The sequence below is a fragment of the Chiroxiphia lanceolata genome, chromosome 3 (genome assembly GCF_009829145.1).
Source record: "Chiroxiphia lanceolata isolate bChiLan1 chromosome 3, bChiLan1.pri, whole genome shotgun sequence".
Taxonomy (NCBI): domain Eukaryota; kingdom Metazoa; phylum Chordata; class Aves; order Passeriformes; family Pipridae; genus Chiroxiphia; species Chiroxiphia lanceolata.
Window position 1 is genome coordinate 63,249,045 of NC_045639.1, and position 21,568 is coordinate 63,270,612.

Consider the following 21,568-nt stretch of genomic DNA (forward strand, 5'->3'; position numbering starts at 1 on the left):
AAGAAGCAATTGTTTATAAAATGGATTATTACAAGTTATCACAAAATATGCTGATATTGCAGTTATACTCTGATAATATACCCAACATATTTAAAAGAAGGTTTAGACATAACTCACATCTCCAGTGCCGTAACATACTAATTGACAAAGTAGATTTGCAGCATATTTTGCCTGCATTTCCACCTGACAGTTTCATACGCCACACTTAGTTTATACTATCCCGTGACAACCATGTCTCACTAGCTGATTTTTACAGCCAGTGAAAGCAAATGTAAGGAGAGACTGTGTCATAAAACACAACATGTGAAGGAAATAATGCTTCATAAGGAGTGTAGCCAGGCAGTAGCCATATAGAGAGGTCAGAGAACTAGACATTTAAATGACCATCATCTGCAGGATAAGACAGGACAGTCACACTCATCTCAACTCAGTACAGAATTGCCCTTCACATGGCAGAGTTAAATCTAACCTTCCTTCATAGGTGCAATACATGGACTGCTAACAGAAGTAGGCTATACATATAATATTTATATTTTGCATGGCAAGCTGCACATTTGACCTACTACAGTAAATTATAAAGAATTCAAATTCAGCTTCTGTAAAATTAGTACATCTGCGCATTCGTCATTGTGCCTCTCCACCAATGCTTGCTGGTAAAATTAATTCACTTGAGAAACGCTTGTCTGTGATAAAGCTTACATAAGATGTCACAGAATGCAAACAATTAACAACAAAACCATACAGTAGAGCAGAGCCTGGTAGCACAAGCCATGCCCTATAGAGCTTGTTTCTTTTCAGTTTTCAAACCATTAGTCAGCTTAAGAATGGCTTTTCTGGAATCAATGTAAAGCATCTGGATATCTGAGAAACTCTCAGCTAGAAAACTATTTTTCTGTTGATTTTCTAGGAGAAGTGGGGCTCAGCATTAACTAAATGATGCTAATGCTCAAATGAGATAAATGCATAAATGAATGACAGATAATGTGTACATAAAACATTCTCTATTCATATTGCTATTTTACCCACAAATGAACTCTAAACTGCTGTGAGCTGTTTTGTTTGGTTTTTTTCGGTTGGTTTCTTTTTTTTTTTAGTACTCTCTTGAAATTCATTCCAACTTCAAAACCAAATGTACTTTTTTGACATCCTTCCCACTGCCAGGTATGTTAAGAAACTGTGATGGCACTTGGATGGGTACATATGCCTAAATCAAAGGACGTTATGCCCCAGGTAGTCCCTCTCCCACGGACGGAAGGGCAGAACTGCAGAAACTGAACCTCTGCAGGCTACAGCCAGAAATCTGTGTGCAGCACACAAGAGATGACTGTTCAGCAGGCTGGAGAGAGTCACAGGTCAGAAAAGGTGCCAGACAAAGGTGACAAACATTCTGGGCTGTTCTGCACTGTAATCTTCAAACACTTGGGAAAAAATGGGGATACAGTTGTGTGAAATGCATTATTTGTGCAATGCAGCATAGAGTGGGGGAAAAAGTAGCAGTTGTGGTACAGTGACTCTCCAGGTTATTGGCTTAAGCACAGATGATCTTAAGACATTCAAGGCCAAAACTTCACAGCTCTTCACACCTTAAACTATGCCAATAACACTGTGGGCTCTGTATTGTACATTAGATTAACAAAATTATGCAGACTAAACCTATGTCAGCCTTCCTTTTCCTTTCTTCCCCTTTTTTTCTCCTTTTCCTCCCTCTCCCTTTCTTTTCTTTTCCCTTCCTTTTCTTTTCCCTTCCTTTTCCTCCTCCTTTCCTTCCTCCCTTTAATTTCCTTTTCCTTCTTTCTCTTTCCTTTTCCTTCATTTCAGTTTTTCTTTTTCCTTCCATTTCTCACTTCCCGTTCCTTCATCCCCTTTCCACTGACACTTTCCTGGATATTATTAATCCTTGTCATTTCAAAGGTTCCAATTTACATTCAGGCCTCCCTTCCCATCCTTACTGTTACATATACACATATACAGAAAACTATAATACATGTATATATTTTCTGTTCCACAATTATAATTACGGTGGAGGTTTCCCTGAGAAACAAACATTTGGAACAGACCATCTGACCTTGCTACAGAGCTTCCAATTAGCTGAAGGTCCTGGTGCAAACAAATGGACATACATCTGCTGGAAAAGGAACAATGAGAACAGACTAAGTTAACTTCTCCAAGTCCTTTCTCCAACCTTGTGACTCCACCCTTCCAAATTCAAGGACGGAGATACATGTGGAAAAGCAGCAAAACCATTACCTTTGAAGATGGCATGAACATGGCCTGATGGGACCCAAAGCTCCCTTTACTTCCATATAGCACGGGCTCGCACACAGGTAACGTACTTGCTAAAGTCAACACGCAATTTCTTCACTTACACAACTGATACATTTACTTGAAAATTTAGTAAAGAAAAGAAAACATCAAAAGGTGATTACACATTGCAGAGAATGGAAACACCCACATTTCTTTTACTACTACTCATAAGAAGTATGTGTGTGGGAACATAGTATACTTAATTCCTAGAAGTCACAGTAGGACTGTGGTTGTCCACAAGTTATATCCGGCTTCCTAAGAGAATTCTGAACCTATGGAACACACTACTATATATTTAAAGTTATACTAATAAAGACTGCATGTACTGTAGATTGTAAGCCTGAAACACATGCAGCGTAACTAATACTTTCTATATTCTTATCACCTGGCAGAAATTTGAACTATAAAATATTAGGTTCCAGCTGTTTGTGGAAACCCATGCAATTGTCCTCCAGTTACCTATCAGCAGAACTAACTTTGCTCACACAGTTCAACCAGTAGTCAATGAATAGATCTTTATTCTGCCTCTGGGGAAAAAGGCCAAGTCCATGTTGAATGCTCTTGTCCCAAATCTCAGTTAAGTACTACAGGTCACAGCAGAGCAACATTGAAACTTTCCTAAAAAAACTCCAAAGAGATTACCCATTTAAAATAGAGGAGGCTTACGTCTTTTAGCAGCTGATAACATTTCAAGAAAGAATGACCAAGGAGCTTCTGGGAACTATTAGGCTGGAATGAGGGTATTTGTGGGTAATTTTACAGATACAACTGCTCTTTAGAAACTCAATAGTACTGAAGTATCTCCCAAAAGGACAGGACCATAATATCTTATGTCTTTTCCCAAAGAAGTACAGAAGAGCACCAAATTAAAAGCTGAAGGACAGAGCTGAGCATGGTTACACCATATATACTTAGTAAAGACCAAGGTATCTAGTGGACCTCTTTCCTTAGTCCTTCTTCTTACCCTGCTTCTAGCATCTAAATAGAAATTAATTACCTATTTTTAAAATATAAAACCTCTGCATTGCTAAAAGCTATCTGAATATCCACCCACCTCTATTCACTGAAAACCCAATCATTAAAAATGTGTGTGTGGGAAGTCATTCCAGTTGAATGCCTTACCACCGTGAAAGCAAATTAAACTCAAGGCAATCATTTGCTCTCTAGATACTGATCTCCTCTATAGTGGAACCCCCTGCCTCCCCCAAACACATAGATTATACTAAAAATCAGTGCAGTGAAGAATAGTATAGGAAATCAACAAGGAATTTGAATGCATAACGATTCTGGTCATAAAAAATGAATGGCTTCCAGGTGCCTTTTATAAAAGGTTGGAAAATGCAAATAACATTACAGCTTTTCCTTATAGAAAAATAAAGCTGATTTAAAAAAAAAAAAAAAGCTGTACTGGTACAGAAAAAGCTGCACATTATTGTTGCATATGTAACGTCTTACCAGAGGTAGTTAGAATTGCTTTTGCATACCCTAAGCCGTGAATTAATAGAAAAGAAACAGACTCTACTAAACTGTATGTTGAGCCTAACACAATCTTCAATCTATGGAGAACATCAGCCCACTGACATCTATCCTTCCTCAGTTCGAAAACTACTACCTTTTGGGGTTTTTTCTCTTTTTAATCGTAGCAATCCTTTAATGATAATTTCTGACATCTACATGTCAAGCATGCTCAGCCTAACTCCTAAGCTACCTGTGGCCATCCATTTAAAATGTAAATGCTTTACAATAGTCAGAATCTCAAGTTAAAATTTAGTCATTACAGGTGGCATCCATCCTGTGAGTTAGGTCCTGAGTCCTAACTAGGGATCAAAAACACTTTACAGAACTATTGCTGAGAGAAGTCCACCCCTCTGCCTCTAATTCCACTCTAACCCTAAGAATCCATCCCCAAAATGGAGAGCTTAAAGTGGGTTTAATTTACAGAGAAACACAGCAGCTAAGTGAAAACAAAATTTGCAGGTATGTAAATATTTTGAACTTTTATTTTTTAAAATAGGCTTTCTTCCTTCCTAAGTCAGAGAATCTTGGTGAGTAATACTATCCCATTGCTATTTTGGTACAGCAACAATGAATCACCTCTGTTACTTAACACATTCATTCTTATGAATGCTGGATTACCATGATTTGTACTGGCATCAGTGTACTGGCATGAGCGTCAGCCAGAATTATATAGCAGTGGGACCATGAACATAAGAATTTTCAGGGGCACAGATGGGCTCCTGCTGCTCAGTTCCACATAACTATTTCTGGACACTTATCATCTAATGGCTTGCTGTTTCTGAAAATCATCTCAAAAAAAAAGTAGCAGCTACCATACTGACAAAGTCTCCTAAGTCTATCCTTGTGGAAAATGTCAATGTCATGAAGGAAAAATGAAAAGCTACCTTGGAATTTGCTACCAAATTTCAAGTAAAAAATGAAAGTTTTTGTTTCAAAATGTTGCTAGTGTCTCCCAGTAACTCTAGTTCAGGTGTTTTTGTTCCCCTCCTCTCTTCTAAAGTTTAGTGTTTCTAAACTACCCTCTCCTAGCACATGTCATACATCCTCACCAAGCCAGCATTGATGCTCCTGCTAATGACATGTCATGAGAAACAGGACTTAGATGAGAAACTTGTCCAAAAGTTAGAGATAGGAGACATACAAACTACATTTTCTATTAAGGAGTTTATGCCTCTTTTGACTTCCCATGAAAATACAAAGAAAAATTGTTTTAATGCAAAAACATGCATTTTAATATATTTTTTCAAGTCTCTGCTAGTGCCTTGAATGCACCAAGAGACACTGCAAATGCTTTCCCCCACCACTCCCCTGAGTCTGGCTGCAGACTACCTCTGACACTGCACAACTGTGCAACCTTGGGTGAGACTGTGATCAAAGTGCCATGAAAGAAAAACTTGGGAGAAGTTTTGTTAAGCACATCTTCCCTTCACTTTGGAGCTACACTAAAGCTTAAATTGCATTTAAGCCCAAGTCATATTACTGGTATGCCTCTATCTGGCTGGGTACCTCATCGATCTTGAACTCATAGATTTGACTCCCCGGCTTGACTTTGGACCTGGTTCATCAATACAGATGGTAGATCTGAACTCTTGGCTTGACCCTCTTTACTGTCACTGGACCTGCTCTGCTCTCTTTGTTCAGATACTGTGGGATTGCTCCTTCATGGGTGATGCCACTGCCCTGCCTGCCTTGCTGTCAACTCTCAGATCAGCTCAGTTGTGGAGCAGCTCACTCTTGCTTCTCCTTAAGTGTCAAATTCAGTTGTCAAATGAAAAGGAAAAAAAAATATCAAATGACTTTTCAGACAGCACTTGATGAAAGGTGGGTGGTTCTTTCTACCAATCTTGCTATTAATTCAGCCCAAAAAGTTTGAGAGGAACATGGTATGTTCATATGTGTAAGTATCGAGATCAGTACTCACGCGGAAGTTGTCTGCACATCATGCCAGCTTTTGCTGAAGTTCTGCTTCAGTTCATTCATCAGACTTACGCCAAGCTTTTGTTTAATTTCAACCAGGTGCTTCTCTTTGGCTGCTAGCACTTGCCGCAAAGTTGAAATTTCATCCTCTAGCTGAGAGAAAAAAATGGGGAGGAGAAAGGAGAAAGGTGTTAGACTGTTCCCACAGAATGATAAACACACATGATGTTAGGAGGTTAAATGAATCTCACATAAACTCGTGGTTTTTGTAGGTAACTACAGAGACAAGAGTCAAGCGCTTGTGGAGATCACAAAGGCATGGCCAGAACAGAGCTGACACTACATTAAATTAATGTCTCAAACTGTGTCATCTATGTGCACCATCATACACATGCATCTGATAAGACAGAGAATTGTCCAGTAAGGAAGTGACTTGACCAAGATCTGCCTTAGGGCATTAGGAGTCTCAAACATCAGCTTCTCATTCACTGGTAAAATGGGAATGGGCAGGACCAGACAATTTAGGCAAAAATCTGTCTTTGAATGCACAGGCTTTTAACTTCATTTTAGTCTTCCAGTCCTGAAAAAAACAGATGCAAACTCACAGGAGCAGGTTAAAAAAACCAGAAAAATCACCTGATAACATGACTTGAGAGTATCATAAAATGTTATAATCCTTGTCACGTAAATTTTACTTATGTATTTTAGGTCCTACATATTTCAAAACAGCAACATAAAAGTTTATAGATGGACTGTTAACATGAGTGAGCAGGTCCTACCCAAAGCATAGAAGCACTCAGAAGACACAACAGATTATCCTTTTCAGAGGTCTTAGTCATTAACCAAACTGTGCGTTTTAAAGTTGTAAAGATGCCACCCAGCCCAAACAGGGGGATACAATTCTTCCTGCAGTGGACATTTTTTTGAAACATTTAAACAAAGCCAGTGTTTCAACAAGGCAAGGACCAGAACACAGGGCCAGAAGAGGGACAGCAGAAATATCCTGCCACTGGCTCAGGATCCTGCTCCTTGGGCAACACTCCTGCAAGCAAGCACACGTTTGCATTCCTCATCTGGAAGCTTCCCAATCCAATCTATACAAGCAGCACTCAGAGGCACTGAAGCTAACAAGGGCAAGTGACACCAGAGCAGCTGCCTTTCACTTCAGGTTTAGAAATTCCCTTACCAAATGTGTTCCTTCTTCCATATGTTAATAGGATAACATATGGCAGTGTATCTGATTACCATATGCTAAGTTCCCTGGAACCACAGTCTCCCTGTGATATAACTCCATAGGCTGCAGGGAATGATGCAAGCACCAGCTGAAACAGTGTTGACCTCCAGGGCTATATTTAGGACACCAATACCAGCATTATTTTTATTTTACACACTCTGCTTCCCTGTAAAACCGGCTGTAAACTCATTGTTCTTGGAAAAGTCTCATCCTTGAATCCCTCAGCTGTCAGTTTCTCTTTTGTCACTACCTGCTACCTGAATTATTCAAGCAGCTCAGGAATTAAGCAGCAAGACTACGAACACAAAGTAAAACCATGATCTGAGTGAAGCAGATATCAGTATTCACCAATGCCTGTGATGCCAACACTTCACCTGTAAAATACACAACAATCCAAATTGCTTTATTCCTGCCCATGTCCTTTATGCTCCATTATATTCCTAACCTGCAAATGAAACACTGTCAAGAGGCAGTTGTCAAGAGTCTCTCTTCTGAGAGGATAACTGGTTAAATGGTTACAGAAAGAAATCACAAATGTCAGCATTCCTCAGGCAGCAGTTTAGAGCTCCCTTTAGTTGTTTTCCCCAGCAAACCCCTTAGTGCACATCTGCCTGAGTAACATTGCTGAAGCATTTAACTTAAACCACTACCAGAATGCTTACTTGTGCTTAAACATTAATGTTTTCCATATGGGCTAGCACTAGCCTGATCATTAGGTACCTGGATACATAAACATTTGAGGGCTTCTATAAAATTACTTTCCATCTGTTCCACTGAATAGACATCGAAAACTGTAAAGCCCTAAGCAAGCATTAGCCATGTGCTCAATGGCATAAGTATGAATAACATTTTTGACTAAAGGAAAATAATTTAATATTTTTAATACAGTGATCAGTTTTGAATTGACAAAATCCTCCTCAAGTGCCATAATTTTGAAATAATGACAGATACAAAACCGCCCTCAAGTGCTCAGATATTGGTGACTGAAGACTTTGAAGTAGGTAGAAAAGTTTAGGGACTTACAATAGGATACTGAAAAACATTTAAGTACGCTACATACCTAGCTCCCATGATAGTCAGGCATCACCTGCTTAGGCATTTTTTAAAAGTCCTCTCATATAAATGCAGAGACTGCTATGAAACTAGGGTTTAAGTCAACAGAACTACAAGCTTCCAAGGCAGTAAGCGATTAAAATATTAAGGGGCCCCAACAGAAAACAGAAGCCAGCATGGTTAAATATAAGTTAGATTAAGTATCCTTTTTCACTACTACTATATCACCCAAATACGTAGTGGCCCTGTCTGACTGTTCGCACAGCCTTCCTCAGTGGACTGAACCAGGTAAAAGCCATCACAGAAGATCTTTTAACCAGATCCACTACAGAGTGATGCACAAGTACCTGTACGGGTACAGCATAGGGGACAGAAACAAGTTGAGATGGAGAAGAGAGGAAGGTGGTGATAAAATAAAGCAGCACATGTACAAATCATATAGCTCAAATTTTACACCTCTGGGTTTAGAATCTGTTAATACATAAGCTTTCCCTTGGGTGAAAAACACCCAGACACATCAGGGACGCTCATAAATAAATTTAGGCATAAGTTTGCAGAAAAAACATATTAGCATCTTTCCTCAAACTGGGAGCAAACATGCAGTAACACACACTGCTGAACTTAGAACCTATGCATCAGCTAGATCAAAGCAGATAGCTCCTTTTCTGAAGGTATGGGAGGGGGAAGACAGAAAAGAGTAAATGACTACTTTGACAAGTGTAATGGAAGGACAACTGACAGCAGTGAGCAAGTCTCAGCTCACAGTCTCAGCCCCCATCATGACTCAAGAGTCATTGTACCATGCTTCTCACAGCGAGGGAGGAAGGGAGAAAAGAAACCTGTTCTGCTAACAATCTTCTCACCTTATGTAAAGTTTTTGGGCTACAATTTTCTGCTATTATTCTGAAAAGTCAAACTGACCTCTGTAAATTCAAATGACTGCTCAAATTTTCTGTAAGAGTTACTCATTTTAGATCAACTGTAGGAATTCCAAGGCTTGTCTAGAGTCAGAGCCCTGCTGTGTTAGCCAGACTACAAATACAAGAACAGAATGAGTTCATGCTCTGAGAAGCTTCCAGCACAAAGAGACTACTAGCAGGGGAATAGAAATAGAGGATACAAAAAACCTGTCAAAAAAACCCAGTGGTGCTTGTTCCTCTCCTAATGTTGGAGAGGGAAGGAGGAAGAGGAAGAAGACAAAGAATATATACAGCAGATACAGCAGATGGAATATATTTTTTCTGTTTAACTACATGCACAACAGCTGCTCACAACAGCTCCCCAGTATATCAACTACTGATAGAATTAAGGATGATTTTTACATTTTACAACAATAAGAAGAAAGGTGCTTGTTCCTATAGGTTCAAACTGGTACTACATAACACATAAGGACATGGAAGAAAACAAAACTATCACTGGAGGAGCAGAAAGGGCTTGAAAGTAAAGACTAACAGCTTTTCAAAAGGAAACATTAGCCGATTCCCATAGAGGTTTTTCTGAAGGAGGCAAGGTCATATATATATTTTTACAGTCTTTTCTAAGAGTCATAAGCCTCATTTAAGTTTAGACTTTGTTCACTCTAAATTCAAGTTTTCCAAACCTTCCTTATCATAATTTTTTAGTTTTATTTTCTTTTTAGGTATAAGTTGTATGCCAGTAAACTGCTGCAAGCAATTAAAAAAATAATTCCTAGGTCAGTCAAGATCATAACATTTAAAAGGCATTCTCTTAGTACATGAATTAAAGCATTTCTAGCATTAGCCCCTGAGAACTCTCTGCTTCCATGGGAATCAGTAGGCAGAAAGGACGCCCAAAAACTCTTCACATTAATTGTGTTGAGAGGCATATCATTCTCAGACGACTGCAAGAAGTACTGAATTTTTTCCTTCCTTGTTTTTCATTTACCTATTAAGTCCCTTTCACTAGAAAAGAGAAGAGAATCACAGAAGAACTGAAGTTGGAAGGGACCACTGAAGGATATCTGGTTCAAGCCCCCTGCACAAGCAGGACTACCTAGAGCATGTTTCTGAGGACTGCACCCAGACAGCTTTTGAGTATCTTCAAGGATGGAGACTACACAACATTTCAGGGCAATCTGTATCGCTGCTCAATCACACTCATGTTAAAAACATGTTTCCTGATGCTCAAGGGGAACCTCCTGTGTTTCAGTGTGTGCCCATTGCCTCTGATTCTGATGAAAAGCCAGTAATGAATAGGTCAGCTTCTAACTTATGTGATGAACTGAACATGTAAAGTTTCAGCTTCCTTCTGATTATTTACAGATGTGACCGGATCAGCAAAGAAGTTAAAAATAAGTAGTGCCTCAGAAACTATAAGGCTTGATAAAATATTAAAGTGAAAAAACAGTCTTTTGTTTCACTAGAAAATCCTATCACCACTAAAGGTGAATGACTTGAAAGTTGTTAAGAACGTTAAGTAACTTCTTAGAGTACTTAGTATTACAACTTAATATTAATTTAATATTCCAATTAAGACAAAAACAACTCTCCCCCTTCATACAGTTGTAATTTCTGTTATTTGACTCATATTTAAAATAAGTAAACTCACACTTTTTCCCATTCTCTCATTTTCCATTTTTGAATTTCACTTCTGTTTCTGTGGTATTCAGCAGCAGTAATTAAAACTAAACACATCCTCCCCTTGTAGACCAAATCTAGACAATCTCTTTATAATAAAAAAACCACATGGTTCCCACCTTTTTCCTCCTATCTCATTATTTTTAAGCCTCTTCATAGTATCCTGAGTTCCAGACTCCTGAAAGAAAATATAACCCTCTCCAAACACATCAGTGCCAAAGAAAACAAAAAAAAGAATCTTTTCCATCAAGTGGCACAACCACTGTAACAATACCACAGATCTAATAAAAACACCTTCCATTCTTTATCAAGGAAGGTTTCTAAATAAAGACAAGTCTTTACTAAGATGGTAAGGTATATTTAACTTTCTGTGTACAACCATCAAGTAGAACACATTTAACCCTAAAAAAAATCTAAAAGGAAATTAATTCCTTCACAGTATTGTAGCCTAGAATAATTTTACCAAAAGAAAGGGCATACATTTATGATTTTATCCTATAATTAATAACTTCCAGTTTAAGGAACTAGAAACAGTAGCACTCACACAAATTCAAATTCATTACCTTGGCTAGCTCAATCTTTAACTCTTCTTTTTCTTCTTCAGAAATCATATTGGTGAAATCAACATCAGTGACCACATCTTCATCTGCTTCATGCAACGACTGGGTTTCCAACAGGCCTTAAAGAGTTAAAAGGTCAAGACAACCATTATTAATTATTTCAGTTATTGATTATACCAGTTACGGTACTGGCCTCCCCTAAAATCTAAGAACATTATAATATTCACCCATTAGGAAAAAAAAAACCAAAACCCAACCTTTTCCTGCTACAGATCATCTGGATTCTGCTTCTCTTTGCTTCTGAAAAGGTATTGGAACTATCAGATGACGATGTCTGCACAGAAGCAATTTAATATGTATAAGCACCTCTCATTCCAAGAAAGCAATCACCTTGGACCCCACTAATCCATGATAAGGCATTTCCTTGCTTCTAACAATATGGAAGAAAAAAAGAAAGCTCTTTCATCAAAATAAGAAAGCTGGTTAATGTGGATCATAGATGTAAATAGTAGCAATAATGCACTGAACAATAAAGTATATCACTGAGCTAAGTTTGCTCTAAAAGCACCTCTGATTGCAGCAATTTGAAACCTTACAGATGTACACAGTTTGCAAAAGCAAATGTCATACCTACTGGTTGAATTTTGTAAATGTTAGTGAAAAGCACACCTTGATTGCTCAATCTAAACTTGTGAAGGGTGGATAGATATACTCAACCTCCAGTCACTTGCTTCTTTTGCATGTCCAAGATCACTAAGTATAATAAGCAAGATAAGTGCATACAAAGATGTTTCCAAGACCTGGGCCTGCCTAGTATAATACGTACAGATGAAACAAAATATATCCTATCTCCCAGTCATTCAGTAAAGAGAAGATCACTGGGGTTCCAATCACTAGGAGCCACTAAGAGCCTCTCATTCTTTATGGTCTGCAAAGAAAACAACATGAACCATGAGATAACAGAAGACATTCTTGTTCCTTTGGAACTTGTTTTAAAGTTCTAGACCTTTTTCTGTTGTGGAAGAAAAATCTCCGTCAGGCTACATCTGGGACAGCACTTTTCCCTTTGTTTCAGTTCTTTAGTGGGGTAATCAGCCATCTCTGCTGACTCCTAACACCTGTATACTGCTTACTGTGGAAGAGAATAATTTCTTTCCCAGGTCCACGGGGGCCTGTACACCCTATTACACAGAGATCAGAATACAACTTAATTAAGTTTTCGCATTAGGGAACAGAGGTTACAAGCAGTAAGTCTGTTGAAATTGAGTACTTTACATTTTCATGCAAAAAACTAAGCTCCCTCCAGCTTTCTATCATTTCCCAGTGTACCTGGTTTTCCTTCTGTTTAACAGAACAGAACTGATTTGATTCATACCATCAACCTCACTGCAGAGCACAATGGGGTGAACTCAGCCTGGTTAATTACAACCTTCCCTGAGTGGGAAGAAAAAGAGCAGCAAAACAGGTGCTGAACCCCTGCCTGGCACCATATGCAGAAAAAGATCACCACCCTTAAGCACAAAACCTTTTTAAAAACATGAAAGCATATAGAAGTAGTTGATATCTTAGCTATTACCCAAAAAGCTGCTTGCCAGGAAAACCTAGATTGCTGAAGCCCCAACAAAAGAAAAGTACATTTATTCAGTATGAATACTCCCAAATCACCTTTATTAACACTCCTCCATCTCCAAACACAATTGTTGTTTGGTATTTGAGGATTAATAGTGTTGCTATGGAAATCAAGCTAAACTTAGTCCCCATAATCTTGAAAGCAGTCTCTTTTTCCATGGATGGAGGAACATCAGTACAGGGCAGCTCTGGGAAAAATCTCAAGGGCAACAGGGTTAAGGTTGAAAACCCTTAAGGGAAGCCTTGGGGTAGATGTGAGATGAGGTGACCTTGGAGCAACGGATCCTTGAGCTAAAAAGAAGGCAGACCTATGCTCAAGGGAGAGCATTAGTTTGTGAATAACATTTAACTAGATCCAACTGTCAAGTTTAAACTTCAAGACTGGATTGAAATTACAATCCATTCCAAAATAGCACATGCATGTCAATCTTCTGTATGATCCTCTGCAATGCAATGCCAGTCCCAATTCTTACCTTTTGCTTCTTGTTTAAGTCTTCCAAAATCTAATCTGATCCTTTAGTCTCTACTTTCTTGCTCAAGCCACTACCAGAGTCTTCCCTAATGGTCATTGTCCCTCTGCAAAGGTTTCATCTCAGTCACCTCACAGTTCCAGTCTGAACATCTCTCCACTGTACTATGGGTCACAAACTTCTTTAAGTCAGTCTCAGTTCTGAAACTTCCTCACATGAACCCTATCACAAGCAACCAATTCTCTCAGTTCTCAGTTTCTGATATTCTTGCACCACTTATGACTGACCACTTCTGTCCTGGGCCAGGACTCGCAGCATAAGTAGGGTGCTTCAGTTCTAGTGCTAGGTCATATGAACTCTTCAGTCTCTTTTCCCCACTTGAGCAACTGACAGTCATTTCTGAAAAGGTATCTTCACCGTTGCCTTGGGCTACCCTCACAGACCACTTCTCTAATTTACCTGTCTTAGTCTTCATCTTAGGAAAGAGGGGAAATAAAAAAACATTAGGAAGACAGCAGGCTTCCTGAGGCAGAGGAGACTCCAACCCTTTCCATCTACTGAGAATGTAAACATAAAACCTGTCCCTGTGATTTCTATCCTAAAGAATTTAGCATCCACAATTGCTACCAATTGCACAGCAAAGTATGCAGGCAAGGTTCCTGAGATCTTATTCTTCTTAGTCTATTTTTTTTTTAATTTATGTGCCTGTCTCTAGTTCCCCTTTAATAACCACTGAGTTCTGTATTAGATTTCAAAGAGTTGGAGGTCTTTTAAAACAAGTTTAATGAAAACAGTCAGCTGGTAAAGAAGATTTAAAGTAATGTCACAGACAGAGTGGATGCTAAATAAGCTCATCCTTATATGAGGTATCAGAGAAGCCAAACAGGGAAAAAGGATTGTTCACAAAATCTGTTTTACAATAACAGGAAACAATTTACTTCTGGGTACCACAGCATCCATTCCACGAAAGCCCACCTTCTGTGAGGTTCATATAGCACCTTGCCCAGCAGGAGTTCAGCACAGCCTCAGAAGAGCTATAGCATTAACTTGATTCAAAGAGTCAGCCAACCACATGGCACAAAACCATAGGAAATTAAGCTATCAACATTTTCCTACTCGTAGAAAACTTGTCTTTCAGTCTCTAAGGAGAACAGAAACTTGCAGCAAAATTCACAACAATACATATAAGAATTGGTAATGATTGTGGTAGCCAAACAGCTCCTTTTGCTAAATACTGCTGACCCCAAAATATTCTCTCACCTTCTACTCTCTGCAGGAAGCACAGCTTCCTCTCAACCTTCCCTGTAGTGCTCCTTCAACCAGGCAGCCTGGGAAATACACCTTACAGATATTGGTTATAAATGCAGCAAGCACAGAAACATAACAGAATAAAAGAGCTTAGTGCGATTGCTGATATGTCTTGAATTAACCACATGAGCAGTTCTTTAAGAATCAAGTAACAAGTTAGGATCCTATTGAGTGTGTTTAATCTATCTACGCATTTTGTTAAACATACTTAATCTAACTATTTATGAAAACACAAAAGCGGATGAGTTGATTCAGCTAAATGGTTAGAGTTGAGTCCTAGAATCAAAAAATTTTTCTACACAACACAAGCAGGCCAGATTTAGGTATCTAAAAGTCAGAATTTTAAGATAATACTGCATGTACATTCAATTCCAAAAATTATGTACTTTATAGAGGAAAAAAGAAATCTGCACTTTAGCAATGCAGACATTAATTCATGTGCATGAACAGACATTCCATTTATACAAACAGTTCCTGGAGCTGAGAAGGTAACAGAGCTTTTCAGTTTCATGCTTCTTCCTTTGGGGTGGAAGGAACTTAACTGATTTCCAGTAAACCTGGAATTAAATATATCTATATAGTATATAACTCTATAGATACACATATATCTACTCATAGTCATAATGTATTTACATATATAAATGTAAATGTCATAATTTATATACATATATAAATAATCTGTAACTTCTCACAGGAACTAAAATACAGAATGGCATTTTGATCAGATGCCCAAGGCAAATCTTTCCTGCAGCACTGGAATATGATAGATTTTACAGTGCACCTCAATTTCCATTCACTGATCTCCACGTTTTCCTTTAAATTTGCTATCTTAAATCATAGTATTCAAATGATCATTAGCTGCTTATTAAAATAATATTGTTGGGAAGTTGCAAATCAGGTCAGGTAACATTTCAAGGCTCTGTTTTCCCAATGGCTTACTGAAAGTATGGGGAAGCTATAAAATTAATTTAAATCATTCTTTCTGCTAACTTACAGGATCAGGGAAAATATTTATTACTTATTAACTTTCAGTTAACGCTCCTGATGATAAAATACAGGGAGACTAAAATCTCAAAGTGAAACATTTCCCAGTGGCTAAATTAGTTTTCCACAAGAAGCGACACATACACACCTGGTTAGAAACATTACTGCCAAATTACCAACTGTTTTTATGTGCAAGGAGCTAAAATAGTTTTACCTGAACATAATCTAGGTTTTCTAAGTCTAAATTTGTAAACACCAAAAGAACCTACTCTGCTAGGATTCCCACTTGATATTAAGTTTAATGACTTCATTGCACTGAGACTCACAGTTATTTTTAGAACTGCAAGATATCTGATACTCCCCAGACCACCATGTAAAGAAGCTTTAATCCTGCTAAATGAAAGTTCTGCATAGTTAAAGGCATCGCTAAAGCAGCAACAATAAGCAGAGCTGTTACAATTAGGACATTATATTTAAAATGGAGCATCACAGAGATCAGCATCTACCAGCTCAAACTTGGACTATAACAGTACGAACTCGCTCTCTGCTACTTAGCCACTGCAAGCCACACATCTCATCAGCTCAGGCATGCTGATAACATAACAGACTGCTCTGGAGCCTTGAGTCAGGATGGCTGCTTTAGATCACAGGTATACCTATTGCTCAGAATTTGTGGGTATCTCTGCACTGTGCTACGTTGCACAGCCAGTAGAACATTCCTAGCAGTCACTGGTTTCTCTCTCTACTGTCTTCTCACACACTTTAGTCTCGGACTGAGGGAAGTTCTGTGACTCCCTAATGATGACAGAGCCAGCCTTTAAGGGCAGGTGACCATGAAGCAGCCTAGCATCCTACAGCACACTTGAAGAGATGTCATATAAGTCCACCTACAAGTACTGCTCTTGTACAGTCTCAAAATCCTGAGTGGGCATAGAAGAGAACCACAGAATATCCTGAGCTGGAAGGGACCCATACAGGTTATTCCACTCCAACTCCTGGCCCTGCACAGGACAACTCCAAGAGTCACCATGTGTCTGAAAGGACTGTCCAAGCACTTTGTGAACTCTGGCAGCCTTGGTGCTGGAACTACTTACCTGGGGAGCCTGTTTCAGTCCCCAACCACCCTCCGGGTGAAGAACCTTTTTTTAATATCTAACCTGAACTTCCCCTGACACAGCTTCAGGACATTTCCTCAGGTCCTGTCACTGGTTACCACAGAGAAGAGATCAGTGTCTGCCCCTCCACTTCCTCATGAGGAGGTTGTAGACTGCAATGAGGTCTCCTCTCAGTCTCAAAGGAGACCGAGACATTTTCCTCTCCTGCCCAACTATGTAACTTGACCACACACAGGTACTTTATCTGGGAAAGATAGTTTTTTGCCGAAAGATGTATAGGTACTAATTAGGAGCCAGGAAGATTTGGTCACTCTCAGAGGGGAGTTGCACAAGTAGCAGAGTCACTTCCAAGGTTAACATAAAATCTTTGGTAGCAGAAGAAAGAAAAAAAGAATAAAAAACCTGAAAGGTCAGTGCACCCTTTTTTCCTGACTAGTATATGTGTGCTTCCTCATGAAGGATTTGCACTGAAATTGCACTCCCTGCTCCTCTTACCCACTTACCCAGAAATAGTAACAATCATGCCTTGTTTCTAGCCTCCCTAAGATCCTGCTTTATGGTGAACTTGCCACCGGCTGCCACAAGAAAGGAGCCCTGAAGAGAAGATACAAGGACTCTCTGAAACAACATCTCAGCCTTGGCCATATTGATCATCATAACTGGTCTGCTCTGGCCTCAAATCGGGAGGCCTGGAGACACACCATCTATAACGCTGCTGTTTCCTTTGAGAACGCACACAGGATCACTCTTGAGGAGAAAAGACAATGCAGAAAGAATTGTGCCTTGCAGAATATACCACCTAAGGAGTCTTTCTGCTGTGCCTTTTGCAACTGGACATGTCTATCTCATATTGGCCTTTTTAGCCACCAACGGGCTTGTAACAAACGTGGGTAGAGCCCTTCCCAAATCTTCGTTTGTGAAGCCCAGCCATGATGATAGAGGATAAGTGGATCCTCCAATAAGAGGATCTGTAACTATTTCATAAAATTTAAAAATAAAACTTATTTAATAAAATGTAAGAAATTTACATATTTTATTTACAATATTTTATTTACATAAAATATTTCATAAAATTTAAAATAACCAGATAATACAATGATAAAATCCAAGGTACGTATCTAAAGGTAAAGATGTTTTAATTAGTGCTTTTTATGTATTTTCTCTGTATTAATCTCAGGCCCATGTTCTAGATTGTTATGTATCAGACTAATTCTTGTATGTTGACTGTTTAAAAAAAACAAACACCAAAAAAACCAGAAAACCCGACCAAAAAAAAAAAAAAGCTCACACTATATGCAGTGATGTCTATTGAATTAACCATAATGGCAGCAAATATAAAGTCAAGAACATCAATTTCCATTCGTGTACATTTTCTGACATTCATTTGAAATATATATATAGGTGATCCTTTATTCTAATGAAATACTTAAGAATTGAAGCCCTTTTACTGCTCTATTTTTTTTGTTTCCCAACTAATTAAAAATAGAATGCCTACCTTGTTATCTGGCATTCATATCAAATAGTGAGAAAACAACTCCTAATTATATAACCTTTCCAGTAAGCAAAACGACTTGTTACAGCCTCTTTTGCCATGTCATTAGAGTTTCTTCTTTAAAATTGGAAAACTCTTGTTTACAAATTTAAATTGCAATTAAGTCTTCAAAGGGATGAAATGATAAGTAGAACAAAGGAACTGTCCAGACACTGCATTAGTGTCTTTGATCTTCTTTATAATGTAGTCTTAATGACAGATACAGAGATTAAGGGGGGAGAAGGGGGACCAGAAGCAAGTACTAAATAACTAAATTGATCAGAAAAAACTATCAGAAGTTGCAAGGATTTCCAGTACCATTTTTTCCACTACAAAGTTATGGGAAGATCCAAATAGGAAAATATGTTTTCATTTAATTCACCTAGAAAGCAAACTACTGGAGGAAGATCTTCCCTTCTGTGCCTGGTTCTATCTGTGGTCAAGTCTGAAATGCTTGAGCCCAGCAATCACCATACAGCCTGCCTTCTCCCTAAAGGATTTAGAATACAAGGAAGGTTGTTTTCGAAGCTATGATTGGAAAACAAACTTAAGAGGCTGGATTCATCTTGATTCAGAGAGGCAAGAATTCAAGACACACAGGTCATGTAGATTAAAAATGTAAACATTAAAGAAAACTGTAGATTCTACTTTTTGAAACCATGAGGGCTCAATCTTTTTTCTCTGATTATGCTCCTAGGAAGAGAGATGGATGGACAAGTGTCTTCATTTCCTCTCTCCAACAGGCTCTGGGTTTGGGGCAGTATTAAGAGGAGGAAAGGAGTACAGCTTTTCGGTGTTCAAGAGCTCTAGGATGTAGTCTAAAATCTCAGAATGTGTTCCCAGTCATCCTTGAGCAGCTTATTACAGACTTTACTAAGGTTTTCCCTTCCATCTCTTAACGTCTGCAAAACCAAGCAATAATAAATCCATCCATACCTATGAGATAGACTGGCAGGTTTCCAAACAAAGGAATGCTTTTATTTGTAGCTCCTGGATAAACAGCCAGTTGTATTGTGCTGATTCTTTTGTCCATTTTAGTATAATAAGAAGAAATTAATCATACCTTGAGGATGTCTCTATCTTATTCTTCCCCCAGAAACCATTGACACAGCTGCCAGTCTATGCCAGTAAAGAGACACAATCTACACACAAATAACTGGCAGAAAACAGAATTGACAGCTTGACCGCTGCACCAGGAAGCCACACACACTAGTAAGGAGAAGTGCAATGGAAAAAAATGAGAATAGCAGTAATGCTAAAAAAAATACATATCACTTACTTCAACCAAAGACTTCAACCTGAGAACTGATCTTCCTAAAAAAATAATTATCTGAAACGTCCCGAAATGCAAGGGATGATCTTGTGCATTTTATCCAATAGCAAGCTCTCTTTGTTTAAAATAATAATCCTGCCTGCCTAGGCAAGACAAGGGTGACATTTTCAAGCTGTAGCTATGGAAAAATAAAGCACTTGTTGTGAAATGTAACAGTCTAAAGACAGCAGAAGACTCTTTGTATTGTGTTAAACTGAAAGTAATGACAGCATTGTACCACCTTCTGTGCTTCCTACTGATCATTCTGCACAACTTTCCGTGATGTCAATGGGAAGAAAAAGATGCTACAAGTGGAAGGATTATCCTCTCTTTCCTTTCTTTAGGCAGAAGAGGGAAGGAGAAAAAAAAAAAGAAACAAGATAAAGTCACAATGGAATAATAGGGAATGAGAAAGTGCAGGACACTGAGTCACAAAAGGGACTTGTTTTCTACAAATAAGGTACTCCAGAAACTGTAACAGACTGTATAAATCAAATGAAGGAATAAAGTATATATAATCAGACTAGAGAAAAAGCAAAGTAGGGGAAGATAGCTATGATATGGAAATGCTGGCAGTCAGAGGTGGAAGTCATCAGTCACATTTCTTAAATCCACGCTTTCATACTAAAAATACATGAAGGTACATTTTTTTAATCTCAGAATAGACAGACACCTGGGGTCCCATCCTCTGCTGGTAGAAGTGACTGCAATCCCATCAATTGTATAATTAAGCTCACGCTTCATGTCATGCTCATCAATTCACCCTCATCTGCTTCACTGAATCAAAATCACTGCAACTTAAATGCAGGATTTAATAACCTTTCTCTTCTAAGAATGGATCAGTTTACTGTACTTTTCTAAAGCCCAGTGCAAAAAGAATATAATTAGATAGCAATCTAGCTGCAGTATAGTTAAGCTCACAAGCCTCCTCAATTAACTTCCAACAATGTATCTGTACTGCAAGAAGCGATAAAATTATATTTTTAATTAAAAAATAAATTCTTCAAGTAGTTATAATTTGTATCCTGTAGATCTCAAAACACATAACTAACAATACTTTTAAAAGTCGAATTTAAAAATGAGCAAAATCTTAATGCAGCCAGCAGGTTGCTTGCTTTCCCCACACCCCAATTCAGGAATCTCAACATCTAAGGCAGATGTGTCACTTTTGGTCCTGTAAACATACTAGGGAAAATACACAGGAAACAATTATAACTGGGTATGTGACGGATTCTTTATTCTCTTCAGGCTCAAATTCATTACTTCCATTGCTTTAATATAGATTAAATATCTCGGCATAGTTACATTTACTAAAGTACACATTTAGGAACGCTGAGAGAGAAGGGAAAAATTATCTTTCCCCTATATCTGCTCAATCTCTCACACTGGGAGAGTAAAGATCCCAGTTTTTAAGGACCAGGACTGCTTTTTTGCATACTGTTTGGCACAAAATGTCCATGATCTGTGACTAAGCTTTGTAGGCAGCATAATTATAAACTAACAACAATAAATCATAGAATGATCTGGGTTGGAAAGGACCTTAAAGATCACCTAGTTCCACCTCCCCTGCCATAGGCAGGGACACAGTCATGGAATATGCTGAGTTGGAAGGGACCCACAATGATCATCAAGTCCAGTTCTTAGCCCTGCACAAGACCATCTTGAAGAGTCACACCATGTTCCCAAGAATATCATCCAAATGCTTCCTAAACTCTGTCAGGCTCGGTGCTGTGACGACTTCCCTGGGGAATCTGTTCCAGTGCCCAACCAGCCTCTGGGTGAAGAACCTTTTACTAATATCCAACCTAAACCTCTCCTGACCCAACTTCAGGCCATTCCCTTGGGTCCTGTCACTGGTCACCACAGAGAAGAGATCAATCTCTGTCCCTCTTCTTCCCCTCATGAGGAAGTTGTAGACTGCAATGAGATTTTCCCTCAGTCTCCTCTTGTCCAGGCTGAACAAATCAAGTGGCCTCAGCTGCTCCTCATACGGCTTCCCCATCTTCATTGCCCTCCTTTGGATGGCTTTGGAGCTT

General features: G+C 38.7%; 1 protein-coding gene across 4 annotated transcripts in view; it reads right to left on the reverse strand.

Annotated features, from left to right (window-relative positions):
• The window catches only part of TPD52L1 (TPD52 like 1), a 53,731-nt gene that overhangs the window by 20,622 nt on the left and 11,541 nt on the right, over nt 1-21,568 (reverse strand). For all 4 annotated transcript variants that reach the window (XM_032683716.1, XM_032683715.1, XM_032683717.1 and 1 more), the window contains exons 2-3: nt 11,187-11,302; nt 5,744-5,892 (exon numbers count right to left, since the gene is read on the reverse strand). In XM_032683716.1, coding sequence (XP_032539607.1) covers nt 5,744-5,892; nt 11,187-11,302 — 265 coding nt within the window. The remainder of the gene's footprint in view (nt 1-5,743; nt 5,893-11,186; nt 11,303-21,568) is intronic.